Genomic DNA, 22,282 nt, shown 5'->3' with positions numbered 1-22,282 from the left:
AACTTTTATTCTATCTTGCATCTTTGCACAGTGGCTGCAAAGTGTACCATCTCCAAAGTAAACTGTGGTTACTCTCCTAGGTTACTCCAATACCACCTTCCAAACATGAGACCTCTCCCACCAAAGAGGATAAGAATGGCAGATGCATGGGAACACCACCACCTACAAGCTCCCCTTCAGCTCACACATTTTGACTTAGAACCATATTGCCTGTCTTTCATTGTTACTAGGTCTAAATCCTGGAACTCTCTGCCTAACCAGCACTGCAGAAGGACTGTTACGGTTCAGTAAAATGGATCTTCACTGCCTTGTCAAAGGGAGCTAGAGATGGGCAATAAATGCAGGCCTAGCAAATGATGGCCCGATCCTGAAAACTGAATGAATAATAAAAGAAGACTGCAGTGTGAGATCTTTAGTTCCAGAGGCCATTTCATCTTGTAGGTCCGGCATCACTTTCATGTTTTGCTTCATCAACAATGTGGGAAGGTCGTTTTATTGCTCCATGCTACATGCACTGACAATGCCTTAAGCATAATATTTGAAATGTATTAATTTTGTGATAATTTACTAATTCTGGAAATTTCTTAAGTATCCTCATCATTTAACAAGACCAGAGAGATAATGAGAGATTTCTGTGACTTGATTTCAGCAACCAGTTAATGAAAGTTTCAGTCAAACTCTAAATATTTTTGCTGTTCATGAGATGCTTTTCTTTTGCAAAATTAGCACATTTTACAAGTAAACTGCCATTGTCTTCCTGATCTGCAAAATTGATTGTTGAGTTAAAATGTAACCGGCAAGGGTTTGAATAGCACATTTACTTGAATCTCTGTTCATTCACCTAATCCTGACGTCTGTATTAAGGTCAGGCATTGAAGATAAGGGTTTCCTCTATTTACTGCTTGAATCCAAGCCAAAGTAATGGAAGTTTCCACTGTTTAATGGTGGGAAATGTATGGTGTGGGATATGTATGTATGAATTCTTATGCATTTGCTTAAAATTCTTTTCTCTTTTACTGAAAGTTTTAAACAACATTTTAAATAGGTTAATGCCTCTTCCAACTCCTATTGTACAATAAAGATGAACTCTTGATCTCACAGTCTACCTTGTCATGGACCTTGCATCTTATTGTCTACCTGCATTGCACTCTCTCTGTAACTGTAATACTATATTCTGCATTCTGTTATTGCTTTTCCCTTTGTACTACCTTGATGTAATGTTTTGAAATTATCTTTATGGAAGGTATGCAAGACAAAGTTTTTCACTGTATCTCGGTACATGTGACAATAATAATCCAGTGACCAATTGCCAATTAACTTGACAGGAAAGAATTTCAAATAACAGCCCAGATATTCAGTTGTGTTTTGCAGTCTTTCAGTGCTATAATGTCTGAAAATCACTTAGTTCAGAACTGGAGCATAATTGTGAAACTTCTTTGTTCAATCTGTGCCACTCCAAAAATTCTTCTGGCTATGTTCAGTTGCAAATCATCCTTATGCCATTGATATGAATCTTAAGGAAATCTGCATAGGATGAAGTAATTCACTTTTGCAACCCTCCTTGGCTTGTGAAATTAGCTCACAATGATCTGACAAGCAACTATCATTGATCACTCCAGGAACAACCATGCTTTCATAGTATTGCTGCTTCTCCTGCAGCACTATTTAAAATGGGGGCTCATGGAGCAAGTCACAAGCCAGCATTAGGACCCTGACCCACAATGGTGCCCTTTAGTTTTTATAACTTACCTGCTTCCCTATCTCTCACACCCCACTGTACCAATGCCCACCTCCTACTTGACTTCCCCTGGCCCTACTCTTTGGAGCAACCTCTGATCCAATATCCAGACACTCTCCTTCCAGGTTCCATTCCCAGTCTTGAGCTCACTGTCTGAATCAGAATTGGCTGTTCTGCCTGTTTATGGAATTACTATTGCAGATTCTCCCATCATCAGTATCCTGGGGGGGTCACCTGGTTGCATCGTGGTCTGGTACAACAATTCAAATACACAGGAACATAAGAAGCTGCAGAGAGTAGTAGACTCTGCCCAATATATCACTTCCTACCTGTGATTCTGGCTCAGTTTTGCTCTCCCTCCTTTGGTATCACCTGACCTGCTGGGCACGTCCCACAGCCTTGTTATTAACAATATAAATCAAAGACAAAGAAGTATAATCTCTAAATGCCCCATTTACTCTCATGAGCTGGTCTCACCCTAACACAAACATGCACAATGTCCTGTCCATTGCTCCTGCCACCTTCTCTCCATCTTAAAATTACCTTTTTCACCTCTTTACCAGTTCTGACAAAGGGTCTCTGACTTGAAATGTTTATTCTACTCTTTTCATTAATAAGATAAGATATTTATTAGTCACATGTACATCGAAACACACAGTGAAATGTATCTTTGCGTAGAATGTTCAGGGGGCAGCCCGCAAGTGTCGCCACGCCTCTGACGCCAACATAGCATGCCCACAATGTCCTAACCCGTATGTCTTTGGAATGTAGGGGGAAACTGGAGCACCTGGAGGAAACCCATACAGTCATGGGGAGAATGTACAAACTCCTTACAGACAGCGGTGGGAATTGAACCGGGGTCGCTGGCCCTGTAATAGCGTTACGCTAACCGCTACACTACCGTGCCTGATCTGATGAGTGTTTGCAGCATTTTCTGTTTTCATTTCAGATTTCTACCATCTGCAGTTTATTTTGATTTTTATATGTTTGGACTCACTGCATTTTCTATTTCCACTCTCCATCATGGAAAGAAAAATGTTGGATATGAATGCTTGGAGGAACAGGCCAAACACTGATATGGTCTTTATCTCTCCACACAATGACTACTTGAACCCTTTTAATGGCACTGAAACATGTTTTTTGAATAGGATGTTTGGTTGAGTCTGAATCTTCCTCCTAGCTGGATGTAAATGATTTTGTGGCACTTTTGTAGAGCAGGGACACTCTTATTAAGATCAATGTTTAGCCTCTGACTAATGGCTATAAAAATATGCTATCTACTTACTTGCCTCATTATTATTTCTGGGAAATTGCTGTATGGAGCACGGTTATTTATCTAAGCTTATGAACCTTGGGGTGACTGAGGGCTTTCATTTGTTATATTGATGCATTGCTTTTCATTCTTTAAATATGTTACCTGCACCATTTGTAATGTTAAAAACTATGCACAAGGATCTTGACGTTTCAATGGATGAAGGAAACAAACGTAGTATTTCTAAGTTTGCCATCAATACAAAAATGGGTAGGATTGTGAATTGTGAAGAGGATGTAGAGAGACTTTATGGTGATTTGGACAAGTTGAGTGAATGGGCAAGTACATGGCAGATGGATTTCAACATGGTTAATTGTGAAGTTATCCACTATGGCTGAAAAAGTAAAAAGGAATTGTATTAGTTAAATGATGATAGATTCTGGAATGTATTGATGTACAAATGGGTCTGGGTGTCCTTGTACACTGGTAATTGAAAGCAAACACACAGGGGATGTTGGCTATCAATGTAAGAGGTTTCGAATACAGGACGAAGAATGTCTTACTATAATTAGGTAGGGCTGTGGTGTGACTTATATCGACAACAGTTTAGAAGAATGAAAGGAGATCTCACTGAAACGTAGAAAACTTTGACAGTGCTCAACAGGCTAGATGCAGGAAGGATAGTTCCCTCGCTCGGGCAGTCTGTGACATGGGTTCACAATCTCAGGATATGGGGTGAGACATCAATGTTTGAAATGAGGAGAAATTTCTTCTCTCAGAGGTTAATGAACCCTGTAGAGTCCTCTATCACCTGAGGCTATGGAGGCCAAGTCATTAAATATATTTAGGAAGGAGATAGTTTTTTTAAACACTAAATCCATAAAGGGATATGGGGAGAGAATGAGAAAGGGGTATTAATTGATCAGTCATGATTGCATTGAATGTCTCAGTAGGATTGAAAGCCAAATGGCTAACACACCTACTTCTAATTTATGTTGTTTCTTTTTGTACATTCATACCTTGTCAGAAATTTTTCTGAATAGCAGCCCTTACCTAATTGAGAGAGGTGTGACCAATGTAGATGTACAATAGAGGAGCAGAACCCTCCTGTTTTGAGATAAAAGCAAAAAGTAACATGTAAGTAAATAGTTCCTGGCATTGAAGTTCTAGTGTACAGGAAGCCCAACCTCTGGTGCAGAAGATAATCAAAGTTTAGACTGAGGATTGGAGCAAAAGAAGGTTAAGTTGGTAGGAAGAGGATTGGGATCTAGATAGGATTGGGGAGGTGGGATTGGCTAGAGGGAAGTTTGATGGTAGGAAAGGGTGGGGGTAAAGGGCGATGGATTAAATCAAATTTGGGAATGGTCATCTTGAGAAAATTGGAAGATAAAGTATTTTGAATAGGGCTTCAGAGGTTGGGTTTGTGATGTTGCTTGGACCGGTGATGAAAGGTCAGGGTTAGGCAGACAGCTAATCAGTTGGATGGGGCAGTGAGATTGTGGTCAGGAGCATTGACAGTCTGGTGGCCAAAGTGGTAATTGGTCAAGGGCTCAGCTGGAGTGATCTGTTGGATAGTAGCAGTTGGGAGAATTCACTAAAAGAACCACTTGGAATCCCTTGACACAGACTAGCTAAGGTCAGGTTCTCCTTAACTAATGTTGAACCATGCAATTAAGGTTTCTTTTAGTGTGAACAGTGTGTATTGTTCATGGGCCTTGTGTGTATCCATTTCATGTCACTGTGCATGCACATATCATAAGCACAGACAACTTGGAACAAATTTCTGCAAGTCCATTACTCACTAACAAGATTGCATTTTTGATGGAAACGTTACATTACTGGATACAATTTCTGTGTCAATGTCTCAGATTTTACTATTACTTAAAAGTTTGCTTGAAATAATGCATATTATGAACTTAAAGTGTGTATCAAACATTTTTGAAAGCTTTTCAATATATTTTTCCATATTTTCAACTGGCTCTAGATACTTTGCCTCTGAACATTTTACATGGCACAGCATGCGTACTTTGAACATCATGATGCCATGCAAAATTTGATGGAACAGGCTGAATGTAATTAGAGCCTCAATGCTGGAAATGTTGGCCTGCGAGAGAATACTGACATTGGTTTGCTTTTCCTTCCAGTGGATTTGTAGGATTTTGGAGAGACAGCTCTCTGTCATGGGTAGAGATAACCAGGTAGACAAAGGCAAAGATTCAAGGATGTTGTAAAGTCTCCTTGAAAAAAATGCAACATCCCCACTGACCCCTGGGAATCCCTAGCCCATGACCACTCAAAGTGCAGAAGGAGCAATCTGGGCTGTGCTGAGAACCTTGAGTCCATACATGATGAGTTCATGGAAGCCCAGCATAATTAGAAGGAGGGCACCATCTCAAACTATCAACCCTCCTGTTCGATCAGGCACCTTCTGCCCCATCGTTGGAAGAAAGTACGGGTCCTACATTGGCCTCAGAACCCACAGAACTGGAGTGGAAGCAAAATATTATTCATCCCAAGGGACTGCCTATCAAGAAGGAGAGAAAATGGAACAGGCAACTGGTGCACTGAAACAATTCTTCTGCCAACTGGATCATTCTGTCAATTCTAGTTGGCCTCTTCAGATGAAGGAGTACCCACCACCCTATACTTTAAACTGGGCATTAGTGTGGCAATGTCAGTGTCAAAGTGCCTGAGTCCCTGAGCTATGGAATCAGAGCAGTGTTCAGCTCTGTCACTGTTAGGATTATCCATAAAAGGCACAGAAGGAGCACCTGACATTCCAGGTTCCGAAAATTCATATTATGGATTGGAAGCTACCATATGGGCTTCAAGAAGCAAGGTCTAGACCCAGTTGGCAAGGAGTATCAAGGTGAATGGAGATCAGACTCTGTTGCAGTGGTACTAATTCAGACACATTGTGGGCATGGGCATAGATGCCACCCAGCATGTGTGCACTTGCTTGTACACACGCACACACACACACACACACACACACACACACACACACACACACACACACACACACTTCACGTATTTGCAGGCTCAGGCACAGGAGCCCTTGCCTACTTGCCTACTGCCTCCCTCCTCGGTTCTTAACCCCTCACCCACTCTCTATCTCATGCTCCTGGCTACACTCCAGTTTCCAAATTCTGAGCCCAACCACATAAGTGAGCCCCAGCTCCGGCCACACACCCACCCATGATCCTTGGCTCACTATGTTACTGTAAAGGGAAGCCAGAAAACATGTGAAAGAGAGGGAACATAGGGCTAAGCAGATAGATATTGGATGAAGAAAGGTGGAAGGAGTCTCAGGTGAAACAGAAATGCTGACATGGACTAGTTGGGTCGAAAGGCCTGTTTCAGTGTTGTATTTCCTGTGTGAGATGTGACTCAAGAGCTGTAGCAGTGCTGAATGTGTTTACCCCTGTTTATATCTTGGGTTTGGTATCTGTCGAGCAAAGAAATACTAGGTCCGAGCCTTAATTAATAGGAATTGTTGATAGGGATGCACTGAATTACGGAGTGTCTGAGGCTAGCATGTTAGGACATGTTATTTGAAGGGTCTTTAACTAACTGTGATCACTCGCATGAGCTTATGGAATTTTTTGCGCTGTGGTACCCAGCTCCCTGGGTCCTACCTCCTGACAATGCCTTCAGCAAGTATATTTGTTTTCTCTAGCTTCTGAATATGTATCAGGAGAACCTTCTGGCTTCCTATGACGACAGGTCATTCTCTTCATTTTTGTCTCCTCCATCAAGTTCCCCAATGCAACACATAGAACTCTCAAAACATTGTACCATGTTTGCCACTCTTCAATATTTTCCATGTCAGATTAACTTCCCACAGATACAAGCCAGCTTTAAGTAGCACAGCCTAGCTTTAGCTGGAGCTGGCCATTCACACTCGACTTGATTAACATTATGGTTAGTGTTGGCTGAATGCTGAAGGCAGCCAAATAACCTACCCTGACTAGCACCACTTCCTCATCTTTGCAAGAGTCTATGGATCTGCTACAGGACTTTCCAGTCACCTCAGAATGGGAGTGGAGGCAAGTTATCCTCAGAAATAGGGTGGAGGCAAGTTATCCTCAAAACCAAGGGGCTGCTAAAGAAGTAAAGAAGCAACCAACGGGCATGGGTTAATTGTGCATTGTGATCCTTCATTTTGTTTTAATGTTCTGTTTGAATCAATGAACTAATGAACCAGTGCACATTTTGTACAAGACTGTAAAGTTCCTTTACTGAGGGTGACCTTCATCGTATCATTTGATTCCAGTAAGGTATATCCTATCTCTCATTGTGTAATCAGTCCTGTTTTTTTAAGTTTGTTTATTTTTTGATCACATGAGATTTTCACTGATTTCTTCCCAAAGCCAGAGTATTTAATGCAATCAGTGAGCTGTCACTGCCAGTTCTGTCAGCTCTGTGACCAATCCATCTCTGAGGCATTAGTCTCTGGTCCCAGTAAGGTTGCAGTTTTAAACAGTGCCGTTTTGCAAGGAACATGAAGTTGCTTCTTGCATTTGCAGTTTGTTTGGAGCTGTTCACACCTTGGGTTGTGTCAAATTATGTAGCAGTGCCATGCAGTGATAAAGAAGCTCTTGCAGTGGCAGAAAAGGCCATTGAACACATCAATAGGGACCGAAAACACGGATTCAAGTACGCTGTGGACAGATTAGAGAATGCTCAGAAGGAGGTATGGAAACAAGAATGAATGTTATTTCCATGATTACTGATGCTCATAATTAATTCAATATCAAGCTGTATTTAGGGCAGAATTGCTGGTTCCCTGACACACTGTAGTTTCTACAGAATGAACTTTGTCCCAGGGTAGTGGGCAGAGTGTGCAAGAGATGGGAAGGTTGGAAGGGGAAGGAGCAAGGAGGTGGTGGGAATGGGGGACACCAGCCATCCATTTCGGCTTCATGAAGCTGTGTGGGGGCTTGATGATCACCTCACACCTGTATGAATTCAACAAAATCTATGTATTGCCTCCTCTTGGACTGATAAGCAAATAGAGCAGGCACAGGGCACACTTCCCCAGTTCAATCCTAAAATTGCATTGGGCTCCTATTTGCATAATACAGCTCTGTGCTCTCTGCAGGTGGCTGCCTGAGCCGCCTTTTTGGAGGACCTCGGGCAAGATGGAGTTGGCGACAGTGAAAGTGGAGGGGGGAGCAGTGCGGTGAGTTCTTCCACGCCATTTTCTGATGCTACCACCCTCTCTTTTGCTGAGCGAGAGGCCTCAGAATTCAGCTCACTGTGTCACGGGATGCAGGATGGTACCTGAATCCTCACATTATTCAACTCAGAAATAATCAGAGAAGTCATCTTCAGCCATGCTCAATAAACTGCTGTGCAGGCAAAAGTAAACAATTGAAGATCAAATTTAATTTTAAAACTCCTTCATAAGACTATTGTATTTTCAATGTAGCCAGCAGAAGACTGACCTGGGATGTTGCCATTGGCAGTGGATCTAAAAGAAAAGAGGGGGAGGAGGAGGAATTGATTGAAATGGTGCACAACCAATTGACTAGTGCATCAAGAAATGACATGAAGAGCCTTTAAAGGAAGTCACTGATTTTTCTTTACGAAGAGTATCTTATGCTAGCCAGAAAGGCTAGGATCACCCAATCAATATTATTCCTCAGTATTAGCCTCAATATAAAGACTCATTTATTCCTTTTGTGCAATATAAAGTATGCTGACATTTTAAAGAGCTCACTTATTCACTCCACACTCTCATCCCTTCATCAATTTGCTTCCGCTCTGGTTTCCCTTGGTATTGTATACTTTCTTATTTCTTGCTACTTCAAAATGGCACTTGAGTTGGAAAATCAAAAGTGGGGGTCTGCTCCTTCTGCTCAATGGACAAGAGCACAGTGTTGCATTTTGGGAAGTTATATACCAGGCCAGGACATGCATGGTAAGTTTCAGAGCCCTGGACAGTGTTAGAGACAGAAAGATCTAGAGGTATAAGTACATAGTTCTGCAAAAGTTGCGAGACAGATAGACAGGTGGCAAAGAAGGTGTTTGGCATGCTTCCTTCATTGGTCAGGGCAATGAGTAGAAGATTTGGGTCATCATATTACAGCTGTACATAATATTGGTGAGACTTCACTTGGAGTATTGTATGCAGTTCCAGTCACCTGGGTATAAGAAGGTTGTCATTAAGTTGGAAAGGATGCAGAAAGAATTCAGAGGATGTTGCTGGGACTTCATGGCTTGAATTATAAGGACAGACTGGATAGGCTAGGCTGTTTTCCCTTGGAGTGCAGGAGGCAGAGGGGTGACCTTATAGAAATATATAACATCATGAGGGGCATCAATAAGGTGAATGGTCACAGTCTTTTTCCCAAGGTAGTGAAGTCTTAAACTAGAGGGCATAGGTTTACAGTGAGAGGGAAAAGATTTAAAAGGGACCTGTGGGGCAAATTTTTCACAGTGGGGTGGTGGGTATGTGGAACAAACTGTCAGGGGAAGTGGCAGAGGTGGGTACATTTACAATGTTTTAGACAGGTGCATAGATAGGAAAGGTTTCGAGGGATATGGGCCAAACGCAGGCAAATGGGACCAGCTCAGGTTGGCTTCTTGGACAAGTTGGACTGAAAGCCCTGTTTCTGTGCTGTATTTTCTGTGACCAATGGAGACTTTGTGACCCGTTTCTGCTAAGATGTGAAAAGGGTTTTCTTCACCAGTGTAAGCAGATCTGTGCCTGCCTAGCAGTTATTATTTCCTGCCTACTTTATCAAACCATGAAAGTTGTCAGCTGGATAGAGCAGTCAGGCTCTCAGCCATCTCTTATACATGCAGCACAAGTAGGGCAGTGTCAGCTTGTCTCTTGCTTTGGCATGTGATGGGTGGCAGATCAGTTAGTTTAAAAACACAACTGCAATTTTAAAAGAAAGTGAGTAAGCCATTCACAAAATAATGTGATGTCAAATGTATATCCAATCTACACTATTGTTAATGTTGTTGAACTAATTAAAAGCTCATTGGTTGCAGATAAATCTCCTGTGTGAGAACTCATACTGAGAAATTTAGTTCTGCTGCACTATGAGTGAATTCAGATATAATTTTAGAAGTATTATTCCATTGTGACTGCAGTGTTCTTATGTCATTGTTATTTTATTGCTTTTATGAACATTGTGTGCATGTGCTATAGATAGTCTGAAACTGTAAAGATTCAGCCATGATATCTCCATTTTATCATGCAGTAATGTGTGTAATTAATCACTAACTTCGGAGCTAAATCATTGGGAGTAAGTAGTAACCAACTCTTTTTCAGACAAATGGAAATACAACCTACTATTTAGACATCGATGTTCGAGAAACTAAGTGCCATGTGCTGATCCGTAAACCATTGAAGGACTGTAAAATTCGACCATTCCTGGAAACTGTGAGTCTTTCAAAAGAGAATAGGAGCAGAAAGGGGAATATTGGATTAAGTCCTTACCTTTGTAATGATAAAAATTGATTGATAATCTTTAGAACCATTAGTTTCCTGTCCAGAAATAGACTGGATGGCAGCATTTGCAAACAATTGTACTGTAAAAGAACATAACAAAAATGAGAAACTAGCCAGGCAAAGAACTCCAGTTTCTTCACAACTGCTATGCATTTGTCATAGCTTGTTCAGAGGCAAAAATATTAGTCTGAACTACTAACCTAGGCCAAAAATAAAGAATAGATCTCAAACTGGTAGTTGAAACTTGGTCTATAATGATTGTCAGTTTCTAATGGAGTGGGGAAAGGGCAGTTTCTTCCCCTGCTGCTCTTCTGGCATTTTGTGTGGAGGTGTCTCGGCTATTTCTTGGGACATTATGTCATTCTGCTGGTAAGAATGCAGAAAGAATTCACAAGGATATTGCTGGGATATAAGGAGAGACTGGATAGGCTGGGACTGTTTTCCCTGGAGTGTAGGAGGCTGGGGGGGGACCTTATAGAAATATATGAAAATATGAGGGGCATCGATAAGGTGTCCCACAATTTCTAGCCTGTACATTCCTACTGGACTGCAGCAGAATTCTCACCTACAAAAGGCTCCAAAGCTTTAAGTCACAAAGGGAACTCTTTATTTTTGTCCTCCTGAGTCATGGCTCCATCAAGCTCAAGCTGATTTCTAGTGCTTTTTTTAGTAGCACGTGTAAGGTGTACAGTGATACAAATAATCTTGTCTAGAGTTCGGGATAGGATTTGTAGTTTGTGCATTGTTGATAAGGGAAACAGATTCATTGTTGTTTATATCTTTAAATAGGCACGGTTTGATTTGGAATGAACATTTTTAAGACCTGAGTAATAAATACTTATGAGCTCCGTATTTGGGAGTGCGATTGTTATTGTGAAAATGATACTGGCCCATTCAAACTTTCAGTGATACACCAGAATAAATAGGCTATTCAGACTAATGTTGTGAAAATTTAAAACATGGTTTAATCTGGTAGCTGCCAGTTAAATTAAAAATGAATAACCTTTTTGGCCAGTGGAAAATCTGGGTGCAAATTTTCTACCAACTAAAACTTAGGGACCATTAGCAGTCTAGCATTCCACATATTAATAATAAATTTCTTTGTTTCCTATTAACTTCATGAATAGAATGGATGTAGAAATGCCATATGAATCTCTTGTTACTGTATTATAAGAAGTCACTTCTAATTTTAGAATTGTTAGTGTGTTTCCATTATCACAAATGTACCAAATGGTAATGAGATGCCACTATGATTGATTGATATAATATATTCTAATCCAATTTAATTACAATTATTTTTGCCTGTTTGTCATCTTAGAAAGGAGATGGAGATTGTAAGGTACTCATAGAAACCACACCCGAAGGTACCAGTCATGTGAATGGCTACAAGTGTGATGTGTCTCCAGGTATGTTCTTGTTTTTCCTGAAATGGCAAATTATTGTACAATTCAGAGCTGTGTGAGTGAATGCTAAAAATGAGTTGGTTACAAAAATAAAAAATTGAAATGATTGTGGTTCTGAAGGTTTTGAGGAAGTGGCAGCTGTGGGTGCAGGCATGGGTGGGGAATGATCACCATTGACAAGAGAATTAACTGGACCAGCCATATATAATCCGTGACCACAAGAGCAGGTCAGAGGCTGGGTTTCCTGCAATGTGTCACTCACCTCCTGATCCTCAAAACCTTTTGTACAATCTACAATGCATAAATCAGGAATGTGATAGAATACTCTCCACCTGTCTGGATGACTACAGCTCCAACACCATCTGGGGTACTCTATCCACTACCCTAGATATTCACTCCCTTCATGAATGGTTCACCATGGCTTTAGTGTGAACTACCAACAAAATGCATTGCAGCAAATTGTCAAGATTTCTTTCTTAGCACTTCTCAAACTCTGAGAATCTACTTACACAAGGAAAACAGGCATTTTGAAATTCCACCACGAAAAAGTTTCTTTCCATGTAATATATTATTCTGTCTTGAAAAGATATTGCAGTTTCATTATTATGACCGTTTCTAAATCAGGAATTCCCTACCCAACAACACTACAAGAATAAAGACTACAGCAGTTGAAGGAGATGAATTATCACAACCTCCTCAAGGGCAATTACAAACTGGCAATAAATTTTGGTCTTGGCATAAAATAATTGCCAAGTTTTCTGTTAATCCCAGCTACTTACTTGGTTGAATACCAGCTGTACCCAGCAGGATGTGCAATAATACTGTAATACTTTGCAGATTCAGCTGAAGATGTTTTGGAAAGATGTCCTGACTGTCCAGTTCTAATACCAGTAACCAGTGAGCAAGCGACACATGCTGCACAGGTCTCACTTAACAAGTTCAATGAAGTGAGCAACCACACACATCATTTTGATCTTCAAGAAATAGTACGAGCTTCTGTAACCGTAAGTCAACTTATTTTTTAATCTCTTCTGTAATTTTCCATTGTAATTATTACTTGTGTTCAAATCTCATACATGTCAGACTTTGAGCATTCAGAAGATAGTGTAAAGGCTACTTTTAGACCAATACCAATTTTGTAGAGTCACCAATAAGTATTTCTTTTGACTGAAATATCATCTCCATTCCAGTTAGACTTCATCTCCATGAGGAATCACAATATTGGTTTGGCAAAGTTTAATTTAGAAACTAATTAGAATCTGAAATATTTTGTTTTTGGAGTAACTAGAATAGATGCCACTCATTGCACACTAAGGCATTCAGGACTATTTTAATATCATTGGTAGATACTATTACACATCTTGTTGCAGATCCTCTCTGAGTTTGCCATCTTGCCTTTGGAAGGCTTGGTGGATTGGTTCAGCTGCAGCTATGGTGACTTGCTTCCTTTTGTGGACCAATGCAACTTGGCCCACCTTGGAGCTGAAGCAGGGAGATGTTCTGAATGGACAGGATTGGATTACATAATTGGGCTCTCAATGACAGAAAGGCAAGGTCTACATGACCTAAGGCTATCCCACAGTACCAGATTTCACACAGCATACACTATTGCATCCTGCACTGACCCAAACTCCTTTGCTTGTCCTAACATCACTTCCACTGGGCTAGCAATTCTGCTTTCTCAAAATTCTTTCAAAGAACTTTTCCTGAATATGATTGGTGGTGAGGCTCCATTAGAACTGGTTAGTCCAGGGTGGTGCGATAGGTTCTTTAATTCAGCAAAGTACCCACTGGCTCCTCATTCGATATTTATAACTTTTGAATATATCTGAGGTTTCTGAATTAAAGTGGTTTTGTGATAATGTCAAGAACTTTTTTAAATGTGGTACCAACTCCAAGGAGTTATAAATGAGCTAGCATTGCATAGGTATCCAAATGGCCTTCTTATCACTATCACATACTCCCTATACCTCTACAATGTTGTTAACACAGAAGAATCCTTCCCTATGCTCCAAGTAAGTACTGAAGGCTTCCCATATCTTTTTGTACATTTCAGTGTATCCAACCTATGTTTGGCCTGTCATTTTGAACAAGCACATTTTGAATCAGGCTCATTCTGATGCTTGCAAAATGCTGACAAGGTGTGGGGATGTAGCTATCCATGGAGCCACATCACAGAAAATGAGGCACTTTAAACATTATATCTTCTATTGGTGGAGTAGCTGGATTGGTTAGAACACCATCCATTCTATTGTGGGAAATGTCTCTGACCACTCTGGGTAATGCAAGGATTCAATGTGAAATGGATTTGTACAGCAAAACCATTCGCTAGTTTATGTCAGTCTATGGAATAAAGCTTCTCTTTGTTCTTACTTCAGTGTTAATTGGGAATGATTAAAAATTTTATTGACAGAACAACCGGATGTGGAAAATGGAAATTGCATCTGATTTGTTCCTTGTTGGGATTGACTGTGTTTAAACATGCTTTCACAGCCTCATCAATCCATCCTGTTATTAAATTATAGAGATTACCAATGTGTCATGGATTTCAAAATCTTACCAACATAAAAAGTTAATGCTTTTCAGCACAAGGCATATTTTTCAGTTCCTGTTTTTCTTTCAGGTGGTTCTATCAAAAATAGATATTTCTTTCATCCCAATGACTCTGAAATTAGGGTTTGCAATCAAAACAAAAGCAATAAATGAGCCAATCTGGCATTCACTGGAAATATTATTGTGATTATGTTTCAGGGAATCGTATCTATGGTAACAGTAGAATTTCTCATGAAAGAGACAACATGTCTCAAAAACAGCGATATATGTACTCTCCAGATTCTTCCAAATCCTGTGAGTACAACACACACTGATAAGATAAATAATGTTGACTGAGTTACAGATTATAATCCTTCAAAACATTTAGGTGGTTTATGAGTAACATTATCAATAAACTGGCTATGGTTACAAAAATAATTAATGGGTTCTGATAATTTACTTGTTGAATAATGGTACTTGAAATTGCCCGGAAGTCATCAATGTAACAAAGGAGTTGAATGAGAACCTAATAATGAGTGCAGCTTGAACAAGCAGTTTACAATGTTTATATTGGAGAGCAACTGAGTCCAAAGAGTGAGTCACAGGCACAAGGTATGAGTTATTATATGCAAGTAACTCTGGGAAATGTGCTGGTGGAGACTGTGCTGGGGTTAAGCCCCCATGGGTTTACCAGTAGATTTCATGTTTGTATTTGCTGTCCAAATTATGTTCACTTCTAAATGTCTATCTGATTACTGCAGGACATGTTTTACTTTAGATAAATGAGCTGATCATTATCAGTATGTTGAGATGATCTCAGCATTTTTGGCATGAATTTTATTAAACTGCTGATTACCTATTGATTAGGTGGCACTTCTCAGTTGCAATGAGCCCAATTTTTCTGGCCATAATCACAGAGTTTATTATGTAGCACTGTTGTTAAGCATATTCAGACACACTAATCTCACACATACAGTATAGCCATTATATCAGATACTACTATATCATCTGTTAACCTAAGGAATCAGACCCAGGCTGTCGGTAGTTATACAGAGCAATATTTATTGGATGTTGTTTTGTTGTCTCCTGGCACTGTGGAAGATGACACATTTCAGCACAGTTTTGATTAAGATTCTATGAAGGAAGCAAATTTAGGGCTAGTTTTGACTCAGCAAGACTTATAATCAGTTGTTGAACAAAACATGAAAATCCTACTTATAACATCTTAGATTAGTGCTAAGCCATAAGAGAGCAATTTGAAGATTTTCTTTCTAAAATGACCAGCTGAATGCTGGAACTCATTTTCTAAAACACTCTGGATTCTGGGTTAATTTCCGTAATTTTCACATTGATGGACTTCTGTAAGGTAAATTTATCAAAGAATGTAGAACAGAATGGGCAAATAAAATTAGGGGGTGGCTCAGCTGTTCAATTAAATTGAGGACAGGATAAATGTCTTGACCCTGTTGCTCTGTTTTATGTTCCCATGAATTCCAAAGGCATTAACCTCTACCTCTATTGGGTATCTGGTTAGATGAACAACAGCTAAAATCCTTGGGCTTGGGTACTGTGTTAACTGCTGGATCTTAATCAATCCAAGGGTGATTCATCCAGAATTATGGACATACAAACATTTGAACATAAGATATAAGAAAAGAGGCAGTAATAGACCATTCAGCCCATCAAGCCTGATCATTATTGCTACTCTACCTTAGCATGTTTCTTGTCTTATCCCCATTCCCCTTGATTCCTCTATTATTCAGAAATTCATTGATCTCAGTTTTGAATTCAATCAATGACTGACCCTCTATAGTCCACTGGTGTAGAGATTCACAAAGATTTTTCAGCAGGGAGTGAAGAAATTTTTCCTCATTTCATTCCTAAATATCATTTGTCAATCCCTTATGTTAAGACTGTGACCACAGTCCAGTCTTCTTAGCCAGGGGATACATCATCTCTATATCTACCCTTGTTGTTCATCTATCAAGCCGGCTAAAAGTTCTGTACATTTCAATTAGGTCACCTCCTGTTCTTCTAAAGAACTGAGGCCTAGCCTACTCAATGTTTCCTCATATGATAGGACTACCATCCCAGGAAACAATGTGATGAATCATCACTACACTCCCTTTGGAGTAAGTCTATCCTTCCTTAAGTAAGGAGACCAAAACTGTGCACAATGCTCCAGCTGTGTAGCACCTAGACTTTATATAAGTGTAGTAGAACATCTTTTCTCTTCTACTCAAATTCTCTAGTAAAAAGAGGCCATCATACTATTTGCCTTCCTAACAACCTGCTGCATCACACATCAGTCTTCAGTGATTTGTGTATGAGGATACCAAGGATTCTTTGAATATCATTTCCTAATTCCTCACCAATTTAAAAATGCCCAGTAGACCTTAAGAGGATAACCTCACGTTTTTCCACATTGCACTCCATCTACCAGGTTGTTACCAAGTCACTCAGATTTTCTATATCCTTATGATGAAGCCTCTTTGCATCCTCATCAATATTCACCTTCCCACTCCCTTTCATGTCAATATGGATTACATGCAAATTCCCTTGTAAAGATCTCAGATTTGAAAGATGCACGTGTTCATTTCATGTAAAATGTCAGAACCTGCCATTACTTCAGGAAACATTTGCAAGTATTTCACAGAGCTTCAGTCAGTCAGATAATGAAACACTCCAGTTTAGGATTAGCACAGTAATGTTCAGATCACAAGATCTAATTGGGGAGTATTCAATGTCGGAGAAGGCAAATTGCAGGACCAAAATATTGCCCAATTGTCCAACACATCCTCTTTGAATGACAACGTAGGGAATGAAATTACCACTTGGGATTCAGTATTCAACTTGACTTTTGTCTTTGCTCGATCCCAATGAAAATAGGTGGGAAAACACAATACAAAATAATTGAATAGCATTCAGATTTTTAATCACTATATTTACTTCAGTGTTTTACATTGTTGTAGGACCTTGGATTCTGCAGAGCCACTGTCACTCCTAGCAGTGACAGTACAGAGGGAATTATTCTGGAATGTGAAATCTACAACCCTCAGGTAATGCTTTAGTCCTTGAACTAAACATATTCTACAAATAGAGACCTCTGTTATTATAGGACTACAACTATATGTCAAGGCTTAACATTATGCATTTGCCATATACCACTAAACCTCTTTATAAATATATTGATCTTGAAGCAGAGATCATGCAGATTCATCAGAATGAAACCAAGGTGTTCAAACTTAGATTGGTTTGCATACATATACTTGCATTCTGTTATGTTCAATAGGTAAAGACTGATGTGAATGAGATGGTTAAAATGATGCAAGGTCTTGGTCCAAAACCTCAACTTACACCTTTTGTCTCCACAGCTGCTGCTTGACCTGCTGAGTTCTTCCAGTGATCTGTTTTTTTCCTAGATTCGAGTACCTGCAGTCTCTTTTGTCTTCTTACTCGGCTAAGAAGTGATTTAGTGGGCTGACATCAGTACGCAAAGATAAATCTGTCCGAACAGTGGGAGATATTCAAGAATGAGGTTCAAGGAGTTCAGGATAAACATGATTCCACAAAGAATTGAAGGGTGGGATTGCCAGATCCAGAGTCCCCTGGATGACAAGGAGCATAGAGTGTAAGATAACACAAAAAAGGAAGTTGACACTGAGAGCTAATACTTAGAAAGCCTAAAAGAGTATAGAATGAGTAGGGAAGAAATTGAAAGGGGAATTAGAAAACAGAAGATATGTAGAAGAAGCAGTTAGGTGAAAAGCCAGGTGGCATAGATTTAACGTAATTGGTAGAAGGATTACAGGGGAGTTGAAGAAAACAAATGAGCTAGAGGATGACAGGGTTCTGAAACTCCTGCATAACTGGGTGGTAGAGACAGAAACCTCAACACATTGAAGCGGTCCCTGGATGACTGCTTTCAGACCTTTGACTTGCAGGGCTACAGACCAAGTGTTGGAAGGTGGGTTAGGTTGGATGGAATTTTTTGGATCAACACAACCTAAGCAACTGAAGGACTTCCTCCCATGTCATAAATTTTCCGTATTTCTGTGAAATAAGGAACACATCCCTAAAACATGAGCTGAGCCATTCAGAAAGTACTTTTGCACATAAGTATGCAGTTGCTTCATCTATTGGAGTTTGTAAGAGAGAGACTGGCAGATTCTTATTATAAAACTGTATGGATCCAAGGTGAGTAAAGGGAGATGTCAATCAACCATGATTTTTTGACTGGCAGAACAGGATCAAGCAACTGAGTGGCCTACCTTTGTTCCTAAGACCCTTTGCATGATATTACACTTTTGATTGTTTTGCAACTGCTCTTCAAGAGCAATGTAGCAAGATTATTTAATTTGTTTCAAATACTTTGATTCAGAGTATTGAAAGCATCCTCATATATTTGAACCAATTGATTACGCAGTCCTGGTAAAATAATAGAATTTATACTTATAAGCCTAAACAGGAGGTGGAGCCAGCAAGGACATAGCCTCTCTTCATTTCCCCTAATTCCACCCAATTGACATTAAGCACGAGGTGTGCTGACCAATGAAGGTTTGAGTCTGATATTTGTCTGTTTAAATGACTTTCCAAAGTGATTAAACTGAAATACCTATGCATGCCTAGGTTCCTGGTTTGGCACAACTCTATTGCAATCTTAATGCAATGCTGCTCCTCCCCAGGTCACAACAGGCTCCTGAGAACTGTTTGTAACCCTAACTGTTCGCAGGTTGGAAATGTGGGTGCCCAGCAATATATTTAATTAGAAACATAGGACAAAGGAAGGGCAACATGTAGTTAAGCTAGAGCGTCTAACTCAACCATTCATATTTCTCTGCAAGATGCAATGATGCTGCCATGAACCAAGTTCCCATATAACAGAAGATGCCTGCAGCCCTGCAGCAGCCAGCAATTCTATCTTTCTGGTCTCCCAAATGCTTGTTCGTATGTATGGGCTGTCCATAAGTCAGGTGTTCATAATTTGGGGAGGACCTGTATTTCTATGTAAATTTTTGTGGTGTCTACCCCATGGAATGTTTTGTTGTCCTAGAACTTTGTGACGGTATTGAAACTGTCTTTCAGTTCAAGGATGGATTACTCAAAATCCATACTATTATCTAGAGGAGCAATGTATGCCAGCCAGCTACCTTCCTGGCTGGAAAACAGAAGACCTGACATGGGGTTTCCTAGATGGCAAGCACTGGAAGCAGTGAGTTCCCAAGATCATCCAGGCATTTGGTAGAAGCCAAGAACAGCTGCCACGCCAATTAGTCCATTTGTCTTCTCAGCTGTAAACTTGGTTATTTGACTAAAATCCTTCACAGAGGATACAGGGAACAATAAAACACAAAGCAACCAACTCTGCATCTCGTACAATATGGTCTAATATTCTACCCAAAATATACTAGAGTGGCTGTACATTTTAATTACAGCTGTATAATGCAGAAACTAAACCCGTGAATGTGTGTGTCGATTTGTATAATCTTTTAAAATCAGATCAGGCTTTCAAACATGAAATAAAGCTTCCCAGACCTGGAGTTATAGAAAAAAGAATGGTTTGTTACAATCCAGCAAGGGAAGATTTTAATGCCAACAAAAAACACAATCGTTTTGATATTGCAGGTGGCGAGAGCAGAAGGTGATGGTGCTGCTCCCCCAGCAGCAGAAGGTGATGGTGCTGCTCCCCCAGAAGCAGAGGGTACTGGTCATCCAGATGCAAAAGACCAGACTGTTATTCATCAAGAAGTTGTTCATGATGAAGCCACCGTAGCACCAGACGTCGAAGAATCTATGACTGTTGCTCCTAAACGCAAACGATCAGCAGGCAAAGAGTCATCAGAATCCTCTGAAGAACACGTCTCTGGTTCTGGGATGAAAGTAGTATTCCCTGACCTCCCTGCAGATCTGACAACCTGCCCAGGAATTCACAAGTATCATGAGCATCAGTAAACTGATTTAATTCCCTTTTTAAAAGGCAAAGCCATTCTTAACAACAAGATTGCATTGTTATATGAATAATTAACTGCACCAGAATAAGGAAGATTTCCATTTCCTCCTTATGGAGATTTATAATAATAAAACAAAACAAATTTACATGAGAATTGCACAAACGAAGTATGTATTGCCCCGGTAGCAGCAATTGTCACTAGAAATTTTTGGGGTTCTTGAATTTTTGTTGTGTGATCTTTTCTTTGTGTGTGCAATAAAATATATTAGAAATTAGTCTCCTCTTGGTATAAATATTCATTTGGAATTGAACTATCATTAAAATTGTGCTTAAAAGAAGAAAAGAAAGCTATCATTTGAACAACACCTTTCATGACCATGGACTTTCAAAACATTTTGCTGCCACAATGAACTTCTTGTGGCAAAACTGATGTGACCAGTTTGCACGCAGCAGTATCTAATAAATAGCAATGTCATAATGGTCAGATGATCTGTTTATTTTAGGAGTATTGGCATATATAGGAGAGAACTCTTATATATTTCTCATAGGGCTGCACATGTAAGATCTGCTTAAGAAAACAAATGGGACTCTGTTCACTATCTTATTTGAAAAATGACACCACTAACTTTAGCACTGAACTAGAATTCAAGATTACATACCCAAATTCTGGAGTAGGACGAACTCAAAACTTGACTAAGAGACGAATGTGCTACTTCTGAGCCACAAGACAGGCAGATACCAGTGCTCGTGTACAGCCACATATCACCAAATTTACAAAATTGTCAACAATGTATTTTTTTAAAATTCCCGATATGCCTAAGGTATGGTTAATTGGCCATTGTAAATTGCCCCTGGTGTAGGATGGTAATGGAATCTGAGGGAGATGATGGGTATGTGAAGAGAATAGGTTACAGGAAAATTTTGAGGGAGGGGGGTGGGATGAGATTGCTTTGTGAGTTGGCATAGACCCAGTGGGCTGTAAGGCCTCCTTCCATGTCGTAAGGAAATATGGAATATGGAAATAACGAAAAGCATTATGGAAAAGCAAAAGAAATTGCTTTTTTCTGTGCAAAATAAAAGAAATAACAATAAATTTTTAAAAAATTAGATTCATGTATGGCAAAAGGTGGCACCAGTTGTAAATGAGCAGGGTTCCACAGTGCTTCAACCTATTCTTTTTGCTTCAAATGGGGACTGTCACTATCCTATAGTCTATTAACAGATGATTATTTAAATTAACATTATGCACAGCATAACAGCTAGACATCTAGAAATCCAAAACCAATTGTTCACACTAATTATTCTTGCCTGATCCTTCATAATGCTGCAGAAAAAAGAAGGAAACAGAAATAGGCCAAATGATCCCTTGAGCCCTCTCCACCATTCAATAAGGTCATAGTGGATCCAATTTTTGCAACAACACCACAGTCCATGTCTCTTCCCATACTTCTTGACTCCTGTGTCTGTCAATCTCTGCCTTGAATATATTCCACATTTCTGTCTTCAAAGCTCCCTAGACTCATGGCCTTCTGATGGAAGAGGATCTTCCACATCTCCTTCCAAAATGGCTGACAAATTATTCTGAAACTGTGCCCCATAGTTCTAGATACCTCAGCTGGGGGCAACATCCTCTCAGCAACCACTCTGTCAATCCTGGCCTTTAGTAAGGTCGCCTCTTCCTCTTTTACAGTCCAATGAGTATAGGCCCAACCTGCTTAACCTCTCTTCATAACTCAACACCTTCATCCCAGGAATCAATCTAGTGAATCTTCGCTACACTATCTCCAATGTGAGCACATCCTTCCTTAAGTATGGAGACAAAACTGTTTGCAGTACTCTAGGTGCAGTCTCACCAGCATCCTGCAAAGTTGCATCAAAAGCTTTTATACTCCATGCTCCTTGCAATAAAGGCTAACTTTCCTTCACACTTACTTGCTGC

At 39.9% G+C, this 22,282-nt stretch overlaps 1 protein-coding gene across 1 annotated transcript; it reads left to right on the top strand.

Annotated features, from left to right (window-relative positions):
* The first annotated feature begins 7,393 nt into the window (after positions 1–7,393).
* si:ch211-262h13.5 (uncharacterized protein LOC571127 homolog) lies at positions 7,394–20,618 on the top strand. Its single transcript, XM_052017153.1, has 7 exons — positions 7,394–7,686; positions 10,279–10,389; positions 11,777–11,864; positions 12,699–12,865; positions 14,613–14,708; positions 17,366–17,452; positions 20,019–20,618. The coding sequence occupies exons 1-7, from the start codon at positions 7,495–7,497 to the stop codon at positions 20,343–20,345; spliced, it is 1,068 nt and encodes a 355-aa protein (XP_051873113.1). The 5' UTR covers positions 7,394–7,494; the 3' UTR covers positions 20,346–20,618.
* The last annotated feature ends 1,664 nt before the right edge of the window (positions 20,619–22,282 follow it).

This window comes from Pristis pectinata, chromosome 6, assembly GCF_009764475.1.
Source record: "Pristis pectinata isolate sPriPec2 chromosome 6, sPriPec2.1.pri, whole genome shotgun sequence".
NCBI lineage: Eukaryota > Metazoa > Chordata > Chondrichthyes > Rhinopristiformes > Pristidae > Pristis > Pristis pectinata.
The sequence above is the reverse complement of the archived record's forward strand: the minus strand, read 5'-3'. Positions and strand labels throughout refer to the sequence as shown.